Source organism: Octodon degus, unplaced genomic scaffold (genome assembly GCF_000260255.1).
Source record: "Octodon degus isolate 3935 unplaced genomic scaffold, OctDeg1.0 scaffold00006, whole genome shotgun sequence".
Classification (NCBI taxonomy): domain Eukaryota; kingdom Metazoa; phylum Chordata; class Mammalia; order Rodentia; family Octodontidae; genus Octodon; species Octodon degus.
Genome location: NW_004524582.1, coordinates 28761021 through 28782086, shown reverse-complemented (window position 1 = coordinate 28782086; position 21066 = coordinate 28761021). Strand labels below are relative to the sequence as shown.

Here is a 21066-nt window from a genome sequence, read left to right as displayed (position 1 = left end):
TTTTTTTTTTTTTTTTGTGGAACCAGGGATTGAACTCAGGCCCTTGCACTTGCCAGGGAAGTGCTTATTCCACTGAGCCATCTCCCTGGCCCCCTCTTAAAATTTTTAACGGGGCTGGGAACATAGCTCAGCAGCTTATGTCCCTGCCAGGCAAGTATAAGGTCTTGATTTCTAAACCTGGTAGAAAAAAAACAAAACAAAACAACAACAACAAAAAAAAAACAGACTTAAAGGTGAGATTTCATAATGTAGCTGAAGTGGAACAGAGGAGCAGAATGTGAGGACAGCTGTGATATACTGGAAAATACACCAATTTTGGACTCAGCCCTGTGCTTGATGCTGAGCCCTGCACAAGGAGGGACGGGTGGCCCTGGGCAAACCAATCTGTGTGTGAGGTCCGCTTTCCTGACGCTGTTAGCGAGCATGGTGACCATCATGGCCCACGTGTTGCGAAGCAGGAGGACAGGAGTGTGAAAGGGCCAACAGCATGGTGCTGGGGAGACTGGCCCTGCTCACCCGTCCACTGTGCAAATGTGATAGCCACTTCTACTATTCTGATTCCTGCCCTTAAGAGCCTTAGGGCACCTTTTGGAACCACATCTATAATAATAGCCTCAGCTGTGTGGAATGTCTTCTTTTGTGAAAGGTGCTGTGTTGTGTTTAGACATTTTTATCCCACAGGTGTTTGTTGATCTTGTTTTGTGCCACCTAAGCCTAGAGCTGCAGAGAATACTGTGCAGCCCCTTCCTGTGACATCCTGAATGTGACCGAAGCATGGGTGTAAAAGTGAAGTCAGTGCGTCGTCAGGTGTAATGAGTGCCAAGTGGGTGGCATGCAGAGCCCTTTCAAGTTCAGAGCGTGGTGAAAGTTAGGCTAAGTTGGCCTTGGCAGAAAAGCTTTCTAGAAGGGATGAAAGTTCAGACCTTTGAGGGCTGGCCCTGCATGCTTGGTAGGAATACAAGGTGGGAGAAGGGGAAGAGAGTGAATGGTTGTCGGAGGAAGATGCAGCCATGGCTAGTTAATTGTCCTCCACTTCTGGAAATGCTTACGTGCCTGGCAACTGGGAGCTGGGGTTCCTCCCTACTCCTCATTGTTTTGTTTAGTGTGATTCCCTGGCTCCACACACAGTACTAGGCACATGGTGAACACTGTAGGGTGGGTTGTGTTAGACCAGCCATCGGCCAGCACAGCAGAGAGTCTTGTACCTGTGCCTGGTGTTCCCTTTACTCATACCTGGAAGCTGACAGAGGGACGGCAGAGATAACTCATCTTCCCAAACGTCCACCCCAGCTGCTCTAAGGGGCCCTTTTCATACCTCTGTAGCTCCAGGTTTCGCATCCACCCCCAGGCCACTTGGGAAGGGATACTTGTAAAAGAGGAGGTATGAGACATGCAGGAAGTGTGTTGACCTTTGTTGACCTCCTGCCACGCAGTTAGCAGATGTTCCTGAGAGCTTCCCTGTCCCTGATGTCACAGATCACCACGGTGAAGAGGGGCCGCTGCTAGAGACCAGGTCACAACTTTCTGACTACACAAGAATCTAAACGTTTATTACATGTTTGTAATCTGCTGTTTACTTTTTTAATTTTAGATTTCTCACATTGGCAAACTGAAAGATTTTCTTCTGGAACACAGGAAAGATTATATTAATGCTTACAGGTAAGTGCATACTTTTTTGCCATGACTTTGGGGACTCTGTTCTCTTTTATACCTATACTGCCATTGTTTCAGGGCGTTTTGTCCCATATTTTCCTTGACAGCTGAGAACTGCATGGTGGAAGAATATATCCGTGTAAAGCAAGGTCCTAGAGCCAGGTCTCTGCCCTGCCATGGCTCAGCAAGGAGCCGCCACAGCGGCCTCCTCTGGTCTGTCGATCTCTGCAGGCCCCGTGCTTTCCTAGTGAATGACACTCTGCACACTCACGGTGCAGTACACGAATTGGGACACTCCTGTGTCTTTATCTCGTGAACCAGTGAGGAGCAAGGCTTTCGAGCTGTTTGGCTACCTTTTCCTGTCTTGCTGCCCCATCCTGGGACCACAGCTTTGCTGTCTGGCGATGCCCTCATGAACATACTTCTTTCCCTCACCTTCTTGTCCCTCCCTTCCCCACCACTGCCCAGTCTCAGGCCCACTAGCCATCTTCCTTTGTCCCTCTCACAGACTTTTGACCCTTGCTACAGGCAGAAGGATGGCCACTTTGGTTTGGCCTTGATTCATCCCATCCTGTGGCTCCTGCCACATTCCTCCTGGTGCCTGGGTCTGGCTTCTACCACTGAGCAGCCGTAGTCTTTTTAAAGCTCCCGCTGGACTGTGCCCACCAGAGCCGACCCACTGTGAATACCCGCGGAGTCAGCGTGCGTACCAGCCCATACCATGGCTTTGCCCTGGTGCTCTGACCTCACTTCAGGCTCCACCTGCCTCACCGCCTGTCGTGGTGCCCCTGCCCAGCTGCCTTCCGGACGCATCCTGTCGCCCTCTCCTCGTGTCTCCTTCACACTCCAGCACCATCTTCTGAGAAGCCTTCTCCCGCCACCCTTCATGAGCAGAGCTCTTCTGTTAGCTCTGTTACTGTATTGGCTTACCATAACACAAATCACAGTTTATAATTATTTGATGATAGTAGTACTTTCTCATTTATAATAGTTATAGTTTATAGGAATTAGAGTTCAGAGTTGATCGTCTGACTTTGTCAGCTCTTGACAAAGTCAGAGCTCTGTGAATAAATATTTGCCAAGTGAATGAATGAGCAACTCCGCCATCCTGAGTCTGCCTCTAGCCCAGTGGTTCTCAGTGTGGCTGATTTGGGGGAAAGCCTGCTGATATTTAGAGACATCTTTGTCAAAACTGGTTAGAGAAGTGCTCCTGGGACCTTGTGGTGGAGGCTGGTGCTGTGCTGTGCTTTACAGTGCGCAGGACAGCTCTGCACAAGGGGGCAGCCTCTGCCACAGAGGCCGGTGGCACGGAGACCTTGCTCCAGCCTCACCCTTCTCTTTCTGAAGATTCACCCTCTCATTCACTAAATGTTTGTTGAATGCCTGCTCGGTGCCTGGAACTGTCCTAGGGCACATCAGAAATGAAAAAAATCCTGGTACATTTGTGGAGCTTGTATTCTAAGGCTGGGCAAAAACAAGCACCAAATGTATAGTAACTCAGGCGGCAGGTGCTATACACCAGAAAGAGTAGAGAAGTCCCAGGATTGGAAATGCTGGGAAGGTTTTCGGCTTCACGGAGTGGTCGGATAGGGCCTGGATACGGCATCGGGTCTCCTCTCTCAAGTGGGGAGCCAGCCCCTGCACAGTCGCTGTCAGGTACCACTCTCTGTAGGGGAACAGTTCCCTCTGTTCTTAGGGTCGCTGTCTTGTCTCTTCTCTGTAATGTTGCTGCGTTGATGATTCCCATCTGCTCCTGATGAGCAGGCTGTTTCCCTCTTCCCGTCAGAGCACACACTCGCCCTTGCTTCCTTCTTATGTCCCACACATCATCACTGTCTGTTTCACCTGGTGCCCAACACAGGGAGAAAGTGTGTACCAGGGATCAGCCTTCTGAAAGGGCCAGAGAGGAGGCGCACTAGGTTCTGGCCCTCGTTGCTGTCTGTCACTCACATATCGTCCTTTGTTTTCTGTTTTGTTTACTGCTTTCTTTTGCAATCTTTCAAAAATGTTAAAGCCGTTCTTAGCTGTCAGACTGTACAAGCACACCTGCGGGGTAGCTGTGGCTTGCTGGCCCTGGCTCATAACCCGTGGCTTCCCTGCCACAGACTCCTCCCAGATGCTAAAGGTGGGCCTCAGTTTCCACTGCTGTTCTGAAGCTTTCCTTCCAGAGTTCATCTGTGGCTTTCTAATCAGCAAACTCAGTGGCATTTTCTGAAACTGAGTACAGACTGGAGTCATAATACAGTCTTTTTTTTCTTAAGATCTTGTACTTTTTTTTTTTTTTTTTTTACAGATTGAGTTCAGACCCTTGTGCTTGCCAGGGAAGCACTTATTTTACTGAGCCATCTCCCCGGCCCCATAGTACACTGTCTTGTGTGTCTTCTTCCTTTCACACAGCGTATCTCTGTAGTGCCAGTGTTCTTCTCTCTTGCCATGCCATTCATCATCAGACTGCCACAGTTTATTTCTCTAACAAGGAAGGTTGAAGCATTCCTAATTGAGGGCTACAACAAATAAAGGGCTGTGAGGTGGCTCTTCAGTGCATCTGGTCTTGGATGTATATATTTGTTGAACACACATCTCAGAGTGAGATTTCTGGGTCGCACGTGTGGCAGTGTATGCACTTGCCTTTAAAATAACTACCAAACAGTTTTCTAAAGTAGTCTTCACTCTCCCAGTAGCTGTGCTCAGGAGTTGTGTGCATCCTGGTCCTTGCAGGTGTTTAGTGTGGATAGGCTCTTTAATTGTAAATGATTGTAGCTGAAGTCTGAGGTGGTAACTCGCTGCATTTTAAATTTATCTTTGTCTGGTAAATACTTCCCTGGCCTTTTCTCAGCTCTTACAATTTCTCCATTTCTTCAGATCTCTCACTCTCAGACTTCCTTCCTTTAGAGTAGTACAGTCACCTTTGGGAGCTGCAAGAGCTTGGGTCTCAGAGCCGCCCTCCAGCCAGGGCACTAGTCCTTGGATGCTCAAGCCCCAATGTAAGGGCATGAAGTCCCGTCTAGGTTCCTGGTGGTGCCTAATAGAAGATAGGAGCTGTGTCGGAGGTGTCATACCATATTGTGTAGGGACCAGCCAGGAGAAAGGGGCTTTCCTGCTCATTACAGATGCATTTATTTTCACCTGTACGCTTTATTTTTATTTTTTCAGTAGTTGAATCTGCTAAAGGGAACATGTTCACGAATGCAGAAGACCAACTGAAAGTTTTGGTTGACTATTCCATTTTTTTTTTTTTACTTTGTCCATCTGCTCAGGATTCTGTCTTTAGCCATTTTGTCTTACTTGTCCCTATTTTGCATTAAAAAGAGAAATCTGCAGTTACCTGTCTGCCACCCCCACTCAGCTCCTGACCTGCTCCTCCTGAGCGCTTATTCTGTATCAAACAGGCGGACCTGAAAAAGACAGCCTCTTGCTCAGCAGATGCTCACTATATAGGAGAAAGGATGTTCTAAACCACCTAAAGTGCCATTTGGAAAGACTAGGTAGACGTAGAAAGAAAGCACTGTGGCCAAAACAGCTCCTGGGACAGCTTCCAGCCCCGGCACTCAGGAGCCCACAGAGCAGCGGCCATCTCCCCCTTCCTGGCTGCAGCAGCCTTTACTGTGGGTGCGCTCATCAGGTACACCGTGTGGACGGGCGGAAAAGCTGCGCTTGATGCAGGAGGCGGCCGACGAGGAGCCTCTTCTTCAGGCTTCATTTCAGCAAGACGGAAACCTTACTCTAGGAGCCTTCCTCTCAGGTAGACTATAGAAGGAATCCATGGGGGGTTCTCTGTCTTTATTTCTTAACTTTGTCAGTATGTTCAAAAGTGGAGATATAGCATATAAACTCTTAAACAGAGAAAATACACCCCCAGGGAGTTTTAAAGTTCTTAGTGCTATTTTGCACTTACAGTTAATGTAGGCAGTTTTATCCTTCTAAATGCATTTCATTGTATTATTTTGGAATGTATTAAATAATTACCCTGAAGCACAATGTGCAGAAAACCTTCAAAATGTCCCCATTAAAATAGTTACTTAATACTAGATGGCAGTGTAAATTATATTTCTAAAGATAGATAGATAGATAGATAGATAGATAGATAGATAGATATTAATTTGATAGGCCGTAAAATGGAAGCCACGGTGGATTGGGAACTGTAAAACTGATATAAACATGTCAACTTCCAATTTCTTTTTTTAGTACCCGGAAACTTTGGTTTAAGAAGTGAGCACAGAGCCCCTTCATAGAGCTCTGTGTTAACATTGCTTTGAAAAGGTGTCCAGCAAAGTGAGTGCAGGAAATGGTGTCCTGGCTGCAGCCACCCCAGCAGCCACGTGAACCCCAGAGTGCCACTCCACACATGGGATGTGGTGCTTGCCTGTGGCCAGGTCTAGCCCACTGCTTGTTAGCTAAGAATTGTTTTGCACTTTTAAATGTCGGGGAAACTAATAACACTAAGGGTATTTTCCGCATGTGAGAAATGTATGAAATCTGGGTTTCAGTATTCCTGATGGAGATTTGCTGGCACATAGCCATGCCTTTGCACGCTGTCTGTGGCTGTTTTTGTGCCCATACAGAATTGGGTAGCCGAACAGAATTTGAGGCCCACAAATGTGGGCGTGTTGATAGTTGGCCTTTCTTAGAATAAATCTGCATGGTCAACAGAGGGCTGACTACCCCCAGGAGGCAGGCAGGAGGTTCAGAGGACACGGGGCAGTTGAATGTAGTACCAGTGCTTGAGCCACAGTGCACGTGTACGAGTGCAGTAATATCACGCTTCCACTTGTAGTGGTGCTGCTGGTCAGTGAGCTTGGGCTCCGCTAAGTCCCCCACCATTGCCTTCCAGCTTCCCCAGCTTCCACGGCTCCCACTGGTGTCTTACCCCAGTGGGCCATGGGCCTGACCACCCAGCCTCTGCTTCAGTGGTAGCGGATTTGGGCCAGGGATGAATCCGAGCTCATGCTCTCTCTAAGGATCTTATTGTGCCCCAGAGCCCTTGGTCCTGCCCTGTCCTCCATTCATGTAGATACTCAGTCTCCTGCTCACTCTCCTGGAGCTGGTGGGTCACTGCCAAGCCATGTATCCCAAAAGTCCCATGCCTAACCCTGTTCTAGTCCCTTTGAAAGAGCATGGGCTCTGGGGCCAGTCACACCTTGGTCTGGTCTCTGCTGTGCCATGCATTAGTCATCTGTAGTACACGACTCACTTAACATCTTTGTTCCTGTTTTCTTTTGATAAAAGGTGGATAGTGGTCTTGTGAAGGTTGAATGAGTACTGTGTAAGCCTTCCTGGCACACAGAAGTCCCTTGGCAGATAGTAATTGAGTTAGGATTCCATTTGCTTATGACACACTTGGAGAGGGTAGGCTATTGAACATAACAAAACCTACCTCTGTTTCCCGTGAGTGGGCCAGGCTAGGGGAGCCACAGGTACAGGAGCCCGAACAGTGCCATCTTATCAGTCTACCATTGGTAAAATCAGGGTGACAGCCAGAGCCTAAGTCTGCAGGGAGTTGCCTTGGATGCTGCTCCTGAGCTACACACTTCAGCTTTTAGTGTCACTGAGCAGTCACGGGGCCTGGAGCCCAGCCAGCAGAGCAGGCTCCTCAGTGGTTCATGAGGGGATCAGAGTAGGACTCTGCAGTCTACAGCAGGCATATCCCAGAGAGAGAAAAGTGTGGGCTGGTATGTGCCCAGTTCTTTGGCCAGGGGACAATCAGAGAATTCCATGCTCCACCCACATGTGGAGGGCAAGGAGCGTGGAAGCCAGTTGTGTCTTGGGGAAGCTGATGTGTAGAAACTTGAGGGCCACAGGACAACACTCCTCTCTCTACCCCCTGTCCCCATCTCTCCTAGAGGTGGCAGCCTGCTCCCAGCCTGGCTTTGTCATTCCCCTGCCTCTGCCGCAGTGATGTGACTGCTGCCCCTGGCCTGCTCCTGCAGCATTTTGTATGGAGCATAATCACTGAAGTGAAAGGCAGCGCATGTTAAGTACTGCCTGTGGGGCTGGGGAGATAAGTGGAATAAGCGCTTCCCTGGCAAGCACAGGACTGAGTTCAATCCCCGGTTCTGGAAAAAAAAAAAAATAGTGCCTGCAGACCTCTGAGGCTGTGTTAAGTTTGGCATAATTAGGAAGCAGTGACTTTTCCAGGATGTAGAGCTCAGACTTTATTTACCCATTTAATTTTTTTGTTTGTTTTTGGTAATGACATTTTACTAAAGCAGAATGCAATGCACCCTAGGTAGCTGTTAGCTGGATTTCTAAATAATATTAGTTAAAAATAGCTTTTACGCTAGCTTCTCTGGTTTATACTCACTTTCCACAATATCCTAAGAACAGAACACTACTTGAGGGAAAATCTTTCTTAGTTTATGTTGTTGATACTAAAAGAATTACAGCACTATCAATTTCCACTGTAAATGGTTATATGCATGTATCCTAAAGGAATATCATCTTTTGAGTAATCAGTTTTAGCAAATTAAACTTTATACCTTTTTAGTTTCACTGTGCTGAGTTTCCATTAAATCAGAATGTAGAATCGGAACATATTAATCTGATGTCCTTGGAGTTAGTCGTTTGCTAGACTGCTCTGTCTATAGGGTGCACGCTCCCTTAGAAACAGAACCTTGCTGATTTATGAGCCCCTGACCCTTTTGGCCTCAGTTTCTGATGAGCTGGTTTCCAGGAGGGGCAAGTGAGACTCATCCTTCACACAGCCCTCCCATTGCTCTTGGAAGGAGAGGCCCAAGGGCCCATGGAGCTGGAGCAGAGGCACCAAGCCTGCTCACCTACTCTATTGTCTCTGAAGGAGTGCGGTCTCATAGGATTGCACGTTGAGCCAGACCAGGTACCAGGTCAAGGAGCGTGGGGTAGGGAAAAGCCCCAAGTTTACTAAGAACCGGACTCCCCACTCATTCCCCAGGAGGCTGTGGACCTCCTCTGTCCTTCCATGTGCCCCCTGGAAATGTGGGGTGTGGTGGTGAAGTGGAGAAGGGGCCGCACTAAGGAAGAAGGCTGTGGCCTGACGGCGGGATGAAAGTGCAGCATGCCTCCCATTCCTTTTCTCCTTGGGGGCTGGACTCAGAACCCATACATGCCTGCCATTTGTGCTATGATGTGCTCTGGAGGAGGGTGAAGTTCCTTTCCTCATCACCAGGACAAAATCACCCACATCTGCAATTTGAAGGTGGAGGGGTTCAAGGCTCATGGTTTTCAGAAGTTTCAGTCCTTGATTGACTGGCTCCAGAGCATGGAGGAGCTGGTCAGATGTGGTGGCTGGGAAGCTGCAGGTGGAGGGAGGAGCTGGGAGGGAGCGACACCTTCCGGGTCCCCCATGACCCATCTCTTCCCTCTAGACCCAGCTCCTAACAGCAAGCAGAAGCTGAGCCTGTGCCCGCAGGAGACCTTGATCCAGGCTACATTAGGGCAAGCTGCAGTGTTGGGGGTGGTGGTGCAGGTGGGACGTGGTCTGGAGTGGCAGGAGCAAGGACAGCAGTGCATCGGCATCAGCATGGTCACAGCAGGGCCACTCAGGTCAGAAGGCGCAGGAATACCGCTCCTTGATTCTCCCTGGTGCTAGACCAGCTGGTTGGAAGGCTGCTCATCCCTGACTCCCATTCTGGCCCAGCTCCGCGCTCCCCGGGTGCTTCTTCCATCAATGTCTCTATTCCTGATCTTCTCACAGGGCCCTAATCAGAAGATTATTACTAAATAGTTCAGAAAAATTAAAATAAGGTCCAAGCAAGCAAGGATGTTCGAGGGCCTGGTGTGTGACAGCCTGTTACTACAGCTTTTAGGCTGCTTGCTCTTACTCACCTGAGCTGAGCTCACTGGGCTATGGCACACATTTCCTTGCTTAGGAACTATTGTCAGCCGTGGTCCCAGTGTATGGCAGTCATACTGTGTGCTTTTTCCTTGTAGCACTTCAGAAAGTGATCAGGTATTCCTTTTTTTTTTTTTCCTTTGGTGGTACTTAGGACCTTGCACTTGCCAGACAGGCACTTATGGTGCTGAGCTACCTCCCTGGCTCCATGATTCCATATTCCTTAAAATTACTTTAGTTTCCCAAGATATTAACAGACCATTTGCCTGGTCTCTTTTTTTCTAAACAAAATGTTGGTCATGGACTATTTGGCTAGCAGCGATCATTCCTTTCCATTTCCATTGCTCTCTGCTCTTCTCCCTGTGTCATTCTTGGTCCTCTTGCTCACCCAGGCCCTAATCACAGGGTTGGTCAAGGCTTCGCCTCTTGTGTCTGCTCTGCTCATCTCACATCCTTTCAGGTCCCTGCCACTGCCTCTTTCTCACATGCCAGTCCAGCAACAACCTACTAAGTGCCTCCTCCTGCATGGTGCCAGAGAGGACAGAAATGGAGGAGCCCCTGGCCTGACCTTCCCTCACTTCCCAAAGTGGTGTGGCCATGTTTGTCTTCCCCAAGCTCAGCCTTTCCCAGCATTGAGGCCCCCACCAACCGACTTGTCCTCCGGCCTGTCCTGCTCACTTCTCGGGTTGCTAGTGACTAACTGGGTACACTATGACTTCTCCGAGCCTGAGCTGCTTCATGTGTAAAGTGGGGCTACAGTAGTGCCTACCTTGTCAAGTTTCAGAAGTAAGTAGGTAAATGTGTACAGAAGCTCCAAGAACAGCGGTTCTTGTCCGTGCACCGGAAGGGTCACGAGGGCTGGCCTTCGTTCTGCAGCATGGAAGCATGTACATAAGCCTGCAGGTGCACCTGTTTAATGCAGGGTGTAAAAGCAGTGTCTACATTTTGTTCAGTTCTGTTTACCTTTGTAATGCATATTAGGCAGACTGATCTTACAATGTGTAGCTCTAGTTCAAAATATGTTGTGAAATTACTGTTAACCTAGTATTTATAGAGCAGAAGTAGGTTGTGGCATTTGACTTCAGCCCATACCTTTTCAGTATCTTTACCACACCATATAAAACAGTTGCTGTTCTTTCGTCTCTCAGGAAGTATCTAGTGGTATATTAGACTAATAGGCAGAAAAGTATCAATGATATATTGTGATTTTGAACTTGTGCTTTCTTGATATACTAACCTTTCTTGGTATTCTGACTAAATAAAAATATATTTCTTTACATTTCTGAACCAGTAAATAAACTTTACTATCCAAGTTTTTTGTCCTTTCTCCGTGAAGTAAATTAACTAATCTAAACCTCTATACCAGTGTAATCTCTTTCAATTGAGTCTAGTATCTAGATGGAATCTATAATAAAATTATTTCTCTGCACATAATAAAAGAAATGAAATCGAACTTTGTTGAATATACATATGCCCTATGGGGAATTTTTTTTTTTTTAAATTATTTGCTACATACTTGACTTTTCAAAAGAGTAATAATTGGGGCCGGCCAAATAACTCAGTGGATTAAAGCGCCTTCTTAGGCAGACACAGGGGCTGGGAGTTCGATCCCTGGGCCTGCCATGCCAGCCCTGCCCACCCCCCCCCGGTGCGCTGAGATGGCTGTTGAGACTGGGCATAGTGGCACATGCCTGTAATCCCAGTTCTTTGGAAGCTGTAAACAAGCAGATCACTACGAGGCCAATCTAGTAGTAAGACCCTGAACACCTTATAGACCCTTATAAAAAAAAAAAAAAAGTAATAATTTTGTTACTGTGATAACGTAATTTGAGGCAGCATCCTCAGCAAGCTTCATTACTTTTGATGACTGTCATGTGCCCCCTGTACATCTCCTGGTACTCTTCGAACATCCTAGAAGCCCTCCTCTGCTCAGGAGCCATCTCCTCTGGGTCAGGCCCTACCTCTGTCGGCATCTCTGGCCCAGCCAGAGCACCGCTTTTCCCTCTGCGCCACTGTCCTTGGTAGCTTCATGTGCACTCAGGCCGACCAGACTCCCTGGGCTTCGAGTTTACCTCCACACCAGACAGCTCGCTTCACCCACTCAGTGCTCCTGGGATCTGCCAAATTCCCACACGCACGCACACACACCCAGAACACTGGTGGCTCTCTTCTTATCTTCCTGGACTCTGGCAGTGGTCTCTTGACCAGCTCTGGGCACCAGGAGCTAGCTTGATCTGCTTCCAGCCACTGATCGCAAAGGAGCTGTGTGGAGTGCAGTCCCTCAGTTATAATCACCCTTTCAGTGGCTGCCCCCGCTGGTGACGGGAGTGGGCCCTGGACTGCAGGGGCCCTGTTCCAGTAGGAGTATTGTGTTTTATTTTATCGTTGTGTTGTTAGAAAGCCTATTGATATTACAGAAACCACTAGTATAGAGTCCGAAACAATATTACACGAGTATATACTTTTTCATGACAATATCATCAACATTTATTTGAAAAATAGTGCTGCAGACAAATGATAGACATGGTCTGCGTGGAGACACTGACCACATGCATTTGATGTGCTGCCCCTTTACAGCAATCTGGCAGCCCTGAGGTCCATCACTGAATCCTTGGCGCACAGGGGACCAGCCTGTCTGCTCCCCTTCCTAGTGTGCTGTAGTGTGGGGCAGTTCTGCTCACCACCTACAGGTTGTAGGAGCTGTCCACTGTCCCTTGTGCGTCACCACCATTCACCTCAGTTCCTTGTGCTCCTTAGTGCCCTCCATGCAGATCAGTGTAAGCCTTAATTCAGCTGAGCCCCCTGGCCCTGGCCCAGCCGCTGGCATATAGGGACTCAGTCCATATGTGTGTGTTGATATATAAATGAGTGAGTGGATGGATAGAGAGGATTAATCAAAGTGTTCAGCTAGTGTGTGTCTATCCACTACGAGCCAGATACCATTTGAGGTATAGGGAAACAGATGTGAACCAGACAAAGGCCCTGTTTTGGTAATGCTTCATTCTACTAGGAGCAGACATACATAATTATTTAATATTTTGGGGAATGGTGACGTCAAGAAAAAAGAGTAGAAGTGGCAGGTAGTGGTAGAGCAGCAGTAGAATCTGGAGGCCCCCCACACTCCATATCACAGCAGAGAAGAGCAGCTCTGAGCCGAGCAAGTCAGCTGATGACTAGCACAGCTACAAAAGAATATGCAGTGTGGGTGCTGCAGGAGGCCCAAAGAGTGGTCAGGGAAGCCAGGCCCGAGGAGGCCGTCTGAGCAGAGATAGGCCAGGCTGAGGCAGGAGACTATGTGGCCAGTGTAACCAGAGTGAAACAGACATGGAAGCCAGTGCAGGAGGTGAGGTCACAAGTGGGCACAGGGCAGTAAGACTCACTGGCTATTGGGACTGGTGGGTAAAATTGAAATAGTTTGTGTCTGCACATTACATGGGATCCTGCTGACTCGTGCCCTGTGGCTTAAGCTTGCAGCGTTAGATCCAGGGTCAAATTAGGCTCAGCAGCAGCAGCATTCCTAATTGTGCTGCCACGCCCACCCAGATCTTAGGAAGATGCGCAAGGTAAATGAAGAACTCTGGATTGTGAGCTGGGAGGCGTGGTATTAAAAAGTGAACCTCCTTACTAGCACAGTAGTTTTAGGTTTAACTGCACATCAAGGAAACTGCAGTTTGTTTCTAAAAGCTCTGTTACTATGAGTTTTGAAGATTGCTTGTCAATATCAAAAGATAGTAGCCAAAGCTAGCTTCTCACGTTTATGTCGAGAGCCCCAGACTGTGTCCCCATATGATTGTCCAGACAGTCCCCGGGGTGACTGCCAGTGTAGACCCAATTCAGGCACTGTGCTCTGAAGCCTGCATAGCTGCCCAGGCTCTCAGAGGCAAAACTCTGTCCTTGTCTGGCCTGCAGCTTCAGCTCTGATTATCCCGGCATCAGTCTGCCTCTTCTCCCCACCTGCCTGGAGGTCTGTTCCAGGCTTTTCTGCTGCCTCCTCCAGGCCTTGGCCTCCTGTTCCCTCAGTCAGGGACACCTGTTGCTCCCTTTGCACCCTGGGCTGAGCTGTCATTTGCTGGTGCCCACTCATTTTCTTCTTCTCTCCTCTTTTAGCCATATCATGTCTGAATACGGGAGGATGACAGACACAGAGCGAGACCAGATCGACCAGGACGCTCAGATATTTATGAGGACCTGTTCAGAAGCAATTCAGCAACTCAGAGCAGAAGGTAGAGTGCACCGAAGATGCAGGAGGCCAGCATGAGTATGTCGAGTAGTGGCACAAGATTCAGATGGCACCACCCCTTACAGTTCCCTCTTAGGTTCTGATGGAGAAGTGGAGTTTAAAACTTTCGAATCCAGCCAGACACAGTGACACGTGCCTGTAATCCAGTACACTCAGAGACTGAGGCAGGAAAATCTCAAGTTGAGCCCAGCTGGAGCAGTATAGCTTCTTAGTGAAACCCTGTCTCAGAATAAAAAATGAAAAACGGCTGGGGACTAGCTCAGTGCAAGGGCCCCCAATCCCCAATATCAGAAAGATAGAAAGAAGAAGCCCACATTAAACATTTCCTTTCCTGATCTGATTTTACCTAAGCTATTCAAAGTAAGCATCTGAGAGGAGCAAGATAGGAGGGACCACTGCAGAGGGGACTGGAAGGGTAGTGAGGCTGGGGCCAGCAAGAACACTGCATGTGTTCCCTGTGTGACGTTCAGTGGGGTGGGGTGGATGATGTGGGTAAGGTGGAGGGTGGTGCTCTGAGCTCTGCTGGTCGCAGTGGCTAGGAGGGGACGAGCTCTGGCTACTGTGCAATGTGCCCAGCTCTGCTACCTTCCCAGGTAGCCTCGCTTTACCTCCTGGGCCTAGTTTCTTGTCTCAAAAAGATCATAGGCTATATCTTCCTAAGGTCATTGTGAGAACTAAGTTAAATCCTTACAGTATTCTTAGAACCACATCCGGCACCAGGCCGGCGCTCATTGTCTTTCCCTGGGTTTGGTCCTCGTTGAGGCCTGGGTTATATCTCTTCCCTCATTCTTTGTTAATGCAGTCAGGCCAATAGATTGCATTAAAAGCACAGAATTCCACTTGCCAGACGCTGTCTGTGTGTTCGGGACAGACTCGCTTGGGATCCTTCCATGAGAGTTCGGGGGGACCTCTCAAAAGGGTGTGGTACGGGGCTGGGGAGATAGCTAGTGGTCTAAGCACCTGCCTGGCAAGCACAAGGACCCAAATTCAATCCCAGGTACTGCATGTCATGCTGGCCCGGCACCAAGCCAGCCACTGAAACTGGGCGTGGTGGCACATGCCTGTAATCCCAGTGCTGGGGAGGCTGAGACAGGAGGATCACTATGAGTTGGACCTACGTTGTGAGACCCTGTATCAAATATATATATATATATATATATATATATATATATATATTTTTTTTTTTTTTTAAGAGTAGCAATGTGCTGAAAGCAGTGAATGTTTCTGCCAGAAAAGTACACATACAAAGAGACTGTCTGTGCACTCTCATGAGGTTGTCTCAGCAGACTTCCGTTCAGAAATTCATGTAGGAAAGGCATCCTTTTGGCTAGGAGTCAGAGGTAGCTCCTGAGAGGGACAGTTTGACTTGGAATGTAAGGAATTCTGGGAATGTTGGGGGGGGACAAGGGACACATAGGCCAGGGACTGTGTGGTCGGGTTTGATTAACCTGTTACTGGAAGGTCAGCATGTGCATGGGCTACTGTTAATCCCGCAGGGCCAGCACTCAAGCAGGAGCTTCAACAAATACTGTCACTAGGTGCTGGAATCAGCCATAAATTAGACGGCTACAGTTTTCCTGTGGGCTTAGTTTTTCACTCTTAAAGCCTAGTAAATCTTACTCTTAAAAATGTACTCTCCCTTTGCACAAGACATTTTATAGCCACGTTTTTAAAAATATCCTCAATAAAGTAACTAGTGCAGATGAGTTGTCTCCAGGACTGCTAGTACAAAGCTCTGAGTGCTGTCCTTTTCTCTTTTAGCCCACAAGGAGATCCATTCCCAGCAAGTGAAGGAGCACAGGACTGCCGTTCTGGATTTCATTGAAGATTACTTAAAAAGTAATTCATTTTCTCTTATGGGTCAAGTGTGGCATTTCACAGTAAATGTAGCTCAGATTGCAGTTTTGCTAGCTGAAGGCTGTCATGTCTCATTATATTTAATGATTCCTTTGCCCAAGAAGCCATTTTAAATGGGTTCTGTCTGATCTCCCTCGGCAGGAGTGTGCAAGCTTTACTCAGAGCAGAGAGCCATCCGGGTGAAGCGCGTGGTGGATAAGAAGCGCCTGTGAGTACCGCGGGTAGCGCACAGTGATCACCGCCGCAGCTCTGTGTGCAGGCACTTTCGTATCATGTGCTGGCTTGCTTTCTCCACGCTGTGCCGTGGCCAGTGCTTACCGCACGTGTGCTGGTGCCACATACCATGCTGGCCACTGTGTAGTCTCAGACCCGCCTCATTTCAGGGTCGAGGAGGCCAAGCCCAACAGGTGTGGTTGCTCACCCACAGTTCCCCTGCCACAGCTCTCCAAAGTGAGACCTAGGCCAGGCTGTTGTTTCCACTTTTGTGCTGTTGCCCACATAGCTCCACCAGCCCATCAGGCAGCCAATGGTAGCTGCTTTGCCCTGGTCTCTGCCCCACCTGTCCTCGTCACCTCTGAAGGGTTGTCCTTAAGCACGAGCTCAGGTCCCGTGGCCAATGCTTCCCTCATGAGGCCCTACTTGGGTCACCAGAGGCCTAACAGACTGCTTGAGAAGTGCTCTGGGCTCTGAGCACACGTCACACTGCACAGCACCCATCTCCTGAGGACCTATGCTGGGCCCCCACATCTGAGAGGACAGTGGAGCTCCACAGGTTTGATGACTTGTGCACAGCCACATACCAGGGTGTGTCTCTCCCAGTACCAGTCTGTGTGTCTGGGCCTAAGTGACCAGGTATGAGCTTCTAGGGCTCTCTTCCCGCTGAAATGGTAAAGCACACTTATGAGGGTGTGTGGAGTGTTGTCCTCTAGGGACACAAGTAATTCAGAACGATTTGTTGGGGCTGGACACATGGGTACCTTCTGCCTGGCACAAACCTAAAGTCCAGATTCCCAGAGGGAAGTAGATATCCAGCAGTGAAGCACCTTCCCATCCACAGTGTCTGCTCGGTTCAGGCATGGGCAGCTGCTCTTCCTTGTGGGGGGTGGGGGGAGCTCCCCGATAGTCCCGGTTCTAGGGCCTCTTCTCTGCATGCTTGTCAATGGGATTTGAAAGTGCGGATGTCACAGACAGAAACATTCGTGGAAGACAATACATGAGGTGCCTGTCGGCACATACTGCTACTTCTCATGCAGTGTGCTGAGCAAGTCTATGATAAAGGCCCTGCCTTCAGGGGGCTGAGAAGCAGGCCAGGCTGCTACTGTAGGTAAAGAGGAATCCAGGACATGCAGGTTACTGAGGTCATAGCGATTTCTGAGAGGGAAGTGGTGTGATTGAGTAAAATAGCAGGGTGGCAGAATATTCCCAGCACAGTGAGGCCATCTGGCCAGCAGACGCAGGGAGCAAGTGAGAGAGTGAGGTGGTCCTGGGGTCTTGCACCAGCAGGGAGGAGAGGCAGACGCCTGCTTCATGGTCCTGGGGGAGACCAGACCATCCAAGTCAAGTGAAGAGAGACTCTGCTGTCTGCTCAGTTCTTGGCCTACAAGAGGTCTGAACTGAAACACAAATTAGAACTGGCCGGATGGAACTTACTGTCCTTTAGACAGTGAGGTGCAGTAGCCTCTCCTGCCTGCTAACTGCCTGTGCCGGGTACCCTGAGCACAGGAGCTCCGGGGAGGTGCCTGAGCCTCCAGGGCAGCCAGCGCTCTCCTTCTAGTTCTCTGCTCACTTTGGGCAGACGGCAGCTGCCTAAAATTGCGCGCGCCACACCCTCACTCCCTGCATCTTAGGAAGAAGGCTGAATGCCACAGCCTTTAAAGCCTTGGCTTCTGGACTTTTGTTTCTTAGTCCCCACTGGTACGCCAGGCCCTGCGTGTACTGTGTTCTGCAGAGGGCTTGCCCATGAGGCTGTTGTGCCTTTGTCCTTGCTGACTTCCCCACTCATAGCTTTCACTAGAACTTAGCTCACTTCTCCCAGCACCTACACTCTGCCTGCCTGGTGAGCAAATTCCTGTTTGTCCTTCCCGTCCCAGCCCACATTGCTCTCTGGGAAGTCTCCCCAGCCCCATGGACAGTTCTGGCTGTTTGCTTAGCGGTTCTCTGCTCGGTGTCAGAGTCGGGGGCAGCAGGTTCTCTCCGACAGCTGCACGGGTGTGCATGTCCAGCACCACAGCCCAGTGCGCAGCAGAGCGCCGGGCCTCAGCAGAGCAGGCAGTGGACCTTGCGCATTCTGAAGCTGGACTGGTGGGGGGTTTGTATATTATTTTGTTTCATTTGTCAGTAGGTTTTGTTAAAAAGGCATTCTTGGCCAGGCATGATCCTAGCACTAGGACATACAGGCCAGAGAGTTTGCGAGAGTTCAAGACCGTGCTCCAGTCTGAGCTGCTGAGCAAGTCCCTGTCTCAATAAATAAATAAATAAATAAATAGTCATTCTTATACAGTTTCTTTGAGAAATCCACCTGCTCATGTCTTTTTTGCTTCTATCATATTTGTTTTGGTTTTGGTGAAAGAAAAATGTATTTGTTAGGTAAGGAGGAGCTCAACTGTTTAAACTTTTTAAAATTCACTTTTGTTAGTCCACATTTGGAGTACATAATGATTACATACATCCCGGGGGGAGGGGTTAGTGTGTGTATCTCGCACATCTTAATTATTTTTACTTTCTTTTTCTTTTTACTTTCTCCTCCCTCCTGCCTTATTATATAATCTTTTGACACTATAGGAAAAAATACTTTACACCAGGATTTATTTTGATAGAACAGTGATATTGTATTATAATCTATCATATTAAGGGGCCCTTATTCCATACTGGGTGAAGATATTTTGCTCATTGAGCGAGAAATAGTCTTGGTTGACCTTTCTGTGTTTTTTCTACTAGACTATATCTTGATAAAATGACAGTGCTGTTGTTAGAAGTAACTGTTTCCCTCCTGTGGGCTTTTTCTGTCCTGACCTGATGTGGTATCTGTTGCCAGTTCCCAAAAGCCGGATGGAGGGGTGCCAACAGCTCTTCATCTCTGTGCTTTCTCCTGCAGTGAGACTCTGAGTCCTTTGAAGGCAAGAACTGCTGTGTGTAATCTCTCTGGCCCCAGGACCTTTATCTGAGCTCAGCACAAAGTAGGTGCTTGATTAATAGTCCCGGCTTGTCAGGTCTGTATAGTAAATGCTTGTGCACTGGCCTGGTCCTGGACACAGACCTGCACAAGTAGTCTTGTCATCCCCAAAAGGTTGAAGCCTCTGCTCTTGTCCTACCCACCTACCAGCATTGGGAGTTTGGTTATGATTTTTCTTGAAGTCACTGGCTGTATGCCTCCTGGCTTACATACCTCCCAAGTCTGAATTAATCAGAAACACGTTTTCGTAGCAGAATTTTGCTGCATTTCATTGTCTTCCTTTCATAAAACACTACCTCTCAAAACACATAGTACCGCCACATTTTTTGCACCCTAAAGAGTGTACTTATGCATGGCCCTCTGAGATTTGGTCTGCTTTGTAAGACTGGTGTAGGCAGGGCTGCCTTTCACCTCTGCCCACAGCCCTAACTCAGGCTCTTGTCCGGGGTAAGAGCTCAGTGCACTGCCCCAGTGACAGGACGATGGCAGCAGTGATAAGGGTGAAGCAAAGAAAAGGAAGCAATGCCTTGCGATGCCAAAGCCCTAGCCTGGAGAAGCAGTCAGCATGCGGGCCTGTGGGCCAGAGCCAGGTCTTGTGTACAGCCCTCAGCTAAACATAGCCTTTATATTTTTAAAAGTTTATAAGATAAAAAATAAGACTAGGTGGGCCAAAATAGCTCAGTGGATTAAAGCTACTGCAAGCAGGCGCAAGGGCCAGGGGTTCGATCCCCGGGCCTGCCATGCTGGCCTTGCCTCCAGGGCGTGCTGAGACAGCAATAGAGACTGGGCGTGGTGGCGCACGCCTATAATCCCAGCTCTTGGGAGGCTGTAAATAGGCGGATCACTATGAGTCCAATCTAATAGAGAGACCCTGAACACCCTGTAGACCCTTCCCTAAAATTAAAAGCATAAAAAAATAAAAACTAAGACTGTAGGCAAAGACTGCATATGACTGTATAGGCTGAAGATGCCACCTGCCCCTTATAGGGAAAGCATCTTCACCCTGGCCCAACACCGGCTCCCTGGAGTAAAGAACCATTTCTGTTGAGAATTTTGCAGTCTGTCATGGACTGATACGTACTCTGCTGCATAGTCTCAGGTTGGACCCCAGGTGACAGAATGCACTGTTGAAAGGGCAAAGTCAGATGACTATAAATGCATCCTCTGCGTATTTAGAGCTGTCTCACAGCAGACCCGTAACAACTTGTAGTCTGGTGCTTGTCTGTGGGTCACAGTTTGAAGAGCACTAGCGTAGAAGATCCCCAGGTAAATCCAGAGAATATCTGTTGAGTGAGCGCTGCATGGTGGTGCAGATGGCTTAGTCACACGCTGTGAGCTGCCCCTGACTGGGGGGTGGGGGGGATATAGCACCTCTGCCCAAGAGGAGACCTTAGCCTGAAAGTGCCTTTGGAAATTATGGTACGAAGGTAGGATTTATCAAAGCCATCTTTCCATCCAGAGCCTTTGTCGGGGGCATGAAGGAAATAGAAGCACAATACCTAAGTCTGGAATAGCAGCCACCTTCTCTGTGATTTGTGTAGTGCTTCTTCAAGGTTTGCGAAGACTGTCTCCCACATATTTTCTTGTTTCAAAGCTGAAAAATTGGTCTCTTTCTCTGTTTTTTAAATTTTAAATAGAATCCTGGGGTTTTCCAAGTGAGGAGCCTAGAAACATATGTTGGCCAGGTGGAACCTCTGTCAGTGGCAGCTATGCAATGCTCAGCTTTCCGTTAGAAAAGTCAGTGTAAATAAATCATGGGGCATGAGCTGATTTTTCTGATGACTTTAAATTGCTTTTTTTTAAAAAAAAATTGCCTTCAATTAGTTAATTTGTACTTTCCCTGAGGACTTGAGTAGGCAGTCTGTGCATAATTAGAATCTGTTTTTATCACTTAAAGGAAAAAAGAAAGCACTTCACTTTGTCTCAGTCTGCTGCAATGCAGTCTTTTATTCTTCTTAAATTGAAAACGGGTACATTGGGCACAAAGGATGACAGCCGTTAAAGGAGCCGTTTATTTAAAAGTCAATTAAGCTGTGCTCCCTACTGAACAATGCAGTGCTGAAGCCCTCCTTGAGGTAGGACAGGGTAGAGAGGGTCCACAGTAGGGGGAGACTGCGTTCTGGTACAGATGTCAGAGCCAGGTGAGGAGCGGAGGGCTGGGCAGCATGGGGTCATCCACAGGAAGAGTGGTGGTGGCGATGAGGGGTGGCCATGTACAGGGGTTGATGCAGTAGCAAACGTGGAGATACTAGAAGCCACTCTCTCGATAAGGAGTGAAAGGGAAAGGAGTGAACTCTCATCTTGGGGTGGAACAAAAGATACTGATGTAAAGACATC

The 21066-nt window shown here is 48.4% G+C and overlaps 1 protein-coding gene across 4 annotated transcripts in view; it reads left to right on the top strand.

Moving 5' to 3' along the window:
• Stx18 (syntaxin 18) overlaps positions 1-21066 on the top strand; it is a 115695-nt gene that overhangs the window by 77585 nt on the left and 17044 nt on the right. For 3 of the 4 annotated variants that reach the window (XM_004624573.3, XM_023699705.1, XM_023699701.1), the window contains exons 2-5: positions 1592-1659; positions 13568-13683; positions 15462-15539; positions 15699-15765. In XM_004624573.3, the coding sequence (XP_004624630.1) occupies positions 1592-1659; positions 13568-13683; positions 15462-15539; positions 15699-15765 (329 nt within the window). Of the gene's footprint in view, positions 1-1591; positions 1660-13567; positions 13684-15461; positions 15540-15698; positions 15766-20188; positions 20233-21066 lie in introns of all 4 variants that reach the window. The other variant, XM_023699709.1, reaches the window with a different exon arrangement.